Here is a 6,406-nt window from a genome sequence, read left to right on the forward strand (position 1 = left end):
TTGTTCCTTTATTAAACAGACTAAATATCCTTATGTTATTGATCTTATTTACATGACGGGATGTCATTCTGCTCATATGCTCTCTGAATCGCAAGGCAGAGTTCTGCCCAGATGCGCGCACAGACACACAAACACGTGTGCTCACATACACACATCACAGCACAATGATACGGTTTGGTTTCAGACGAGCTAACGGTCACTTAAGCTAACAGTCATTTAAGCTAACGGCCATTTGGGCTAAAAATCGTTTGAGCTAACGGTCATTTAAGCTAGGCTGAATCTGCTTGTCATCCCCGGCTCTGTGTGTTTATCTGTATTACCTGGTGGAGGATTATCCTTGGTCACTTTGTTTTCCACTTCACATTCAAAAAAATGTGCCCATAAATTCACATACACCCATCTTTTCATTGCTCTTTCTCTTTTCTCTTGTCGTGATTGTGCTCCTGATTTCTGACACAGGCCATAGTGACAGTCCACAGTAGTGATGTGCGGATTGATACTGAAATATTGATACTTCCGATACCAGATCTTTATACTCTAAAATCGATTCTCAAATCAAAATATTGATACTTTTGATACTTCAGTCATTTGAGGCAATGTATATCATTAACAGGAACACAAAGGAAAGAACTAAACCATTGAGAGCTTGTCTAAATGATACGCGGTTGGTGTGAACTACTTTTTCTTCCGCCTGGGTAAGTGCGTAATGTGTCAGTCAGTCAGTCAGTCAGTCACAGGCTCTTTCCGAAATCTCCTACTATACTAGCAGTACGTACTGATATGTCCAAAGTTCAGTATGTAGTAAGTAGTATGTGAACAAGAGCAAAATCTGCAGTATGCCAAAACTCCCCGGATGTCTACTGATTCGGGAAAATATCTCAGCATGCATCGGACGAGTCTGCCTCGCGTACTGTTTCCCATAATGCACAGCGCTCGTTCTGCTTTTTCTTTTTCCTTATTTTTTGACGGGATGAAATCTGTTTTTGGGTGTTGTGAAAGTTATCAAATTACATATAAACCACTTCCTAACTTTTTAAATCATAACTGGATGCTAAATAAGCATTTTATTTATCGGCTTCGCCGTTGTTAACTTCCGCTTTCCGAAACCAGAAATCCAGCGAAGTCTGGCTCAGCATGCTGCATGACAGATCGAACAGAACAGTCAGACTACATACTAAATTCAAATGCAGTATGTAGTAGGCAATACCTACTGCCTACTACATTAGTAAGTAGTATGTAGCAGGCCGTTTCGGAAACAGCCACAGTCTGTAGACACAATGGCAGAGCATAAACAGAGTCATGTGTGGAGCTGCTGCAGGCAGGCACTATCCAGGTACAGAGGGAGAAAATGTGAAGCTTCAAGCGACGCTAAGCACTGTTGCTGTTGTTCAAATGAATAAATATGGTTAGGAAATAAACAACTAAATAAGTGCATGCTTCAACAAATAGCTGCATGAGTTCAGCTTGGAGTTATAATATGTGTGTCACTGAGATAATCTCACACAGGCGAAAAAGCCTACATTTATTCAGATAAGGTTTTACTTATTTTCTTTTTGTGTGTGTGTTTGAGGCCGCTACCTTAATATACTTACGAGTTTAAAATAAATAAATAAATAACTCATTAGATTTACCAGACATTATAGGTGTATTTGCACAAAATATTGGTATCGGATTGGTATTGCCGATACCAACCTGAATTTTACTCAGTATCAGATTGGAAAGGAAATCGGTGGTATCGAACATTATAAGTCAACAGTGACGGGAGGGGGGGCGGGGTTAGCAGGAGGGAGGTGGGGTTAGTGGGAAAACATTTGAATGCAGGCGCTGGGATGGGCCGAACCATTTTTACATGAAGGGAGAGTAAAATAGTTTTTTAACCACTATGTCACGTACAATTAGGAAAATAAAACAAGGAAAGCTTCTAAAGGGACTCAAATATTACACTTTTAAAAAGGAATAAAATATATTTAAAAAATTATTTCAGAAAATATTTTCACAAGGCCCAGTTCTTGGCCCCCCTTTGACCCAGGGCCAACTGACCTAGAAAATATCTCTGACTATATCTGATTATGAATATATCTGATTTAGAGATACTTTACTAATTTAAAAAAGATTTATTTATTAAAGATGATTTTTTAATTTAAAGATGAATGTATTGATTTAAATATGAATTATTGATTTAAAGATTAATTATTGACCTGCCTTTATCACCACAAAGGGCAGTATCTGCTGTGAACACGCTGCCATCTAGTGGATCTTCACTGTCATCAGCACCAACTGAGATTAAATGAAAGCCTTTATGAGGATCAGACATGATCTCATATATCTGTTCTACACTTACAGGACCAAGTTTTCAAATCAAGTCCAGCTTGACAAAAGAGCAAAGATACTGATGAAGGGAAACAGGTGATAGATTGAAAGAGATCTGTTGGACTGAAGGAGAGTGAAGTGAAATGTAACTCTGACAACAGAGTCAGAGTCAGAGCTGGATAACCCCTCCCTCTTCTTCCTGCTCTCAAACACAGCCAGCTCCACTCTGAGCAAACACTTCCTGGTTCCCTCCCCTTTAGATCAACAGTTTGAAGATGCGTGGAACAAACAAGAGCTGACATTCAGAGCTCAGACACATGACATGTAGATCAGAGCTCACACTAGATTCATTTCTGAGGAAGTGAAACTCAGACGGGCGTTGTTACTGAGAGTTGAAATGGCACAGAAAGGAGTTCAGCCGGACCGAGTAACCTTCTCTTGTTCCATCTGTCTGGATCTACTGAAAGATCCGGTGACTGTTCCCTGTGGACACAGCTACTGCATGAACTGTATTAAAGCCCACTGGGATAAAGAGGATGAGAAGAGAGACTACAGCTGCCCTCAGTGTAGGAAGACCTTCACACCGAGGCCTGTCCTGGGGAAAAACACCATGTTAGCAGATTTAGTGGAGGAGCTGAAGAAGACTGGACTCCAAGCTGCTCCTGCTGATCACTGCTATGCTGGACCTGAAGATGTGGCCTGTGACGTCTGCACCGGGAGGAAACTGAGAGCCTGTAAGTCCTGTTTGCAGTGTCTGGCTTCTTACTGTGAGAAACACCTTCAGCCTCATCTTGAATTACCCGTCTATAAGAAACACAAGCTGGTGGAGCCCTCCAAGAAGCTCCAGGAGAACGTCTGCTCTCGTCATGATGAGGTGATGAAGATGTTCTGCCGTACTGATCAGCAGTCTATCTGTTATCTCTGCTCTGTGGACGAACATAAAGGCCACGACACAGTCTCAGCTGCAGCAGAAAGGACTGAGAGGCAGAGAGAGCTTGAGGGGAGTCGACTAAACATCCAGCAGAGAATCCAGGACAGAGAGAAAGATGTGAAGCTGCTTCAACAGGAGGTGGAGGTTATCAACGGCTCCGCTGATAAAGCAGTGGAGCACAGTGAGGAGATGTTCACTGAGCTGATCCGTCTCATGGAGAAAAGACGCTCTGATGTGAAGCAGCAGGTCAGATCCCAGCAGGAAACTGAAGTGAGTCGAGTCAAAGAGCTTCAGGAGAAGCTGGAGCAGGAGATCACTGAGCTGAAGAGGAGAGACGCTGAGCTGCAGAGGCTGTCACACACAGAGGACCACAACCAGTTTCTACAGGACTACCCCTCACTGTCAGCACCCAGTGGATCTACACACTCATCCAGCATCAAGACCCGTCCTCTGAGGTACTTTGAGGATGTGACAGCGGCTGTGTCAGGAGTCAGAGATAAACTACAGGACGTTCTGAGAGAGGGATGGACAAACATCTCACAGACAGGGACTGAAGTGGATGTTTTACTGTCACAACCGAGACCAGAACCAGAGCCCAAGACCAGAGCTGAGTTCTTAAAATACTCACGTGACATCACATTGGATCCAAACACAGCATACACACATCTGTTATTATCTGATGGGAACAGAAAAGCAACATATATGGAACATCCTCAATCTTATTCTGATCACCCAGACAGATTCACTATTTATTGTCAGATCCTGAGTAGAGAGAGTCTGACTGGACGTTGTTACTGGGAGATGGAGCTGAGAGGAGGAATTTTTGTAGCAGTCGCATACAAGAATATCAGCAGAGCAGGCGGATCAGATGAATGTTTGTTTGGACGCAATGACAAATCTTGGTCTTTAGTTTGTTTCAACAACAGTTATAACTTTTGGTTCAACAAAGTGAAGACTCCTGTCTCAGGTCCTCAGTCCTCCAGAGTAGGAGTGTACCTGGATCACAGAGCAGGTACTCTGTCCTTCTACAGCGTCTCTGAAACCATGACTCTCCTCCACAGAGTCCAGACCACATTCACTCAGCCTCTACATGCTGGACTCTATGTTTATTCTGGATCCACAGCTGAGTTGTGTAGGCTGAAATAGACAGAAGTCATTTCAGGGACAGTGGGTTCACTTCTGTGTTTGAATTCTTCAACTGGATTTTTATTCCTGTTTGTTGCTGAGAGCTGATTGTTGTCAGCTGTCAATCAAACTTGGTGGGCGGGACTTTGACATCTTCTCCTTTGTTGTGTAAATGTTTGAGTTTGTTGAAGTTACACTTCTTCCTGTGTCTGTTTAGCCATGGAGGCTTTCACTGCTCATGATGATTTCTGTTCACCTGAACTGACATTTCTCTGCATGAAAATATCAACTTGTCTCTGCTCTAGATGTTGGTTGATTATTTGTATTGATGCATTTTTATGCTGTTGTTTCTGATCTGATTCATGAATCTGAAGAGAGGAAGCAGCAGACCTTTCTTTAATGTTCAGATTTTGTTCTCTCCACTTCGTACATTTGTAGAAATTGTATCATCACATTCAAATACATTTGTTGGCCAGTTCAGAACAGTGTGAATTTGAACTTTGAGCTTTGTTCCTTTTTAAAGCCCCAAAAAAGAACAAAGACATAAACAATGATAAAATAATAACACTTGTTATTAACAAATGTCCTTAACTTGTGTGTTTGTTCAGAGCTCTGTTTGAATTTGAAATGACCAGTAAAACTCAACATCACTTCAACTGTCCACTCTTGTGTTTTTTCTTCTGGACCCGGGTACTAATAGGATTCATTTCTTGAATCCTTCTTTCTTCTTCTTCAGTTGTAAAGATGCAGCTCTCTTTGTAAAGTGTGTTAAAGTTCAGTTCAGTGGAGTCAAAAGGTTTGGAGTTCAGTCAGCTCTGTTTCTTTCTCCTTCACTTCTTTAGTTAGTGCAGGGCTCCCTTTCTTTTTTCATCTGTAAAGTCACATCTGGACTTCCAACAAAGAAACAGACAAATCCAAAGTCCTGGACCTGATCCTGGAACTCTCTACCTGAAGCTGCTGTGGCGGTCTGTCTGTGGCCCGCTTCTGGAACTCCTCAGTCTCTCAGAGATCCAGCATCAGAAATAACAACTGCATCCCGTACACACAACCTAAGTTAGTGTCCATCTTTCCTTTCTGCAGTTTGCAGATGAGTTGTTGAATCATGTAGTTATCTCTGAACATTTGATGATTAGCAGGTGAAATAAAAGCAATACAGAGATCAAACCATCAATACAGAAAAAGCCTTTAAAGATAAAAGTGATGAAAGACATTCAAATAGAATAAATGAAGCTAAGAAGCTAAAAAACAATAACAAAAGGTAAAGGCATGAAAAGAGATCAAAGCAGTCAAATCAATAAATCAAGATGAATGAAAGCAATAAAAGCAGTGAATGAAATATTAGGAGAGTCAAACAATGAAAGGAAAAGAAGATGAGATAGAAAGTCAAATGAAAATGAAGGCAGTAAGAAGACGACATCACATCAAAGCTAATCTATCAAAGTGAGTTCAAGAAGGGATTTTAAAGATGTTACAGATTCTTACCTCGGGCAGGCCGTTCCAAAACCTAGGGGCCCTGATTGAAAATGCTCGGTCCCCTTTAGATTGAAGACTCTGGAACAGCCAGGAGGTTCCCACCCGAGGAGCGAAGCCTGTGGGTCGGCTCATAGGGTGTTAAAAGATCTAAAATATAGCTTGGAGCCAAACGTGTGCGTGCTTTAAAAGTGATCAATGTGTTTACGTGTTTTTTAGTATATATGTGTACTAATGTCTATATGTATATATATTACATAATCATTATTATTATGATTGATACTATTATTATTAATTTTCCTTTAATTTATAAATTTTTTTTTTTTTACTATAACACCATGATTAATAGTATGTTAGCAATATTGTTTTTACTGCTTTTTTAATCATTTTTAAAAATATATATATATTTTATTTATCTATTTATCATTATGATAATTTTATTTCCTGATACATAGTATATATATATATATATATATATATATATACATATTTTATCATTATTAGTATTACCTTTGCTGTTTTTGTTATCATTATGATTTAAAATCAATATTATTATGCTATTTGATTATT

At 40.2% G+C, this 6,406-nt stretch overlaps 1 protein-coding gene across 1 annotated transcript; it reads left to right on the forward strand.

The window, feature by feature from the left end:
- Positions 1 to 2,598: 2,598 nt before the first annotated feature.
- On the forward strand, positions 2,599 to 5,022 carry LOC117826896 (tripartite motif-containing protein 16-like). Its single transcript, XM_034703311.1, has one exon. It carries the CDS (start codon positions 2,708 to 2,710, stop codon positions 4,385 to 4,387), a length of 1,680 nt encoding a protein of 559 aa, XP_034559202.1. The 5' UTR covers positions 2,599 to 2,707; the 3' UTR covers positions 4,388 to 5,022.
- Positions 5,023 to 6,406: the final 1,384 nt, after the last annotated feature.

Source organism: Notolabrus celidotus, chromosome 15 (genome assembly GCF_009762535.1).
Source record: "Notolabrus celidotus isolate fNotCel1 chromosome 15, fNotCel1.pri, whole genome shotgun sequence".
Taxonomy (NCBI): Eukaryota; Metazoa; Chordata; class Actinopteri; order Labriformes; family Labridae; genus Notolabrus; species Notolabrus celidotus.

Bases quoted from the DNA above. Each gene is read 5' to 3' on its own strand.
- LOC117826896 (XM_034703311.1), top strand. From the start codon at position 2,708: ATGGCACAGAAAGGAGTTCAGCCGGACCGAGTAACCTTCTCTTGTTCC.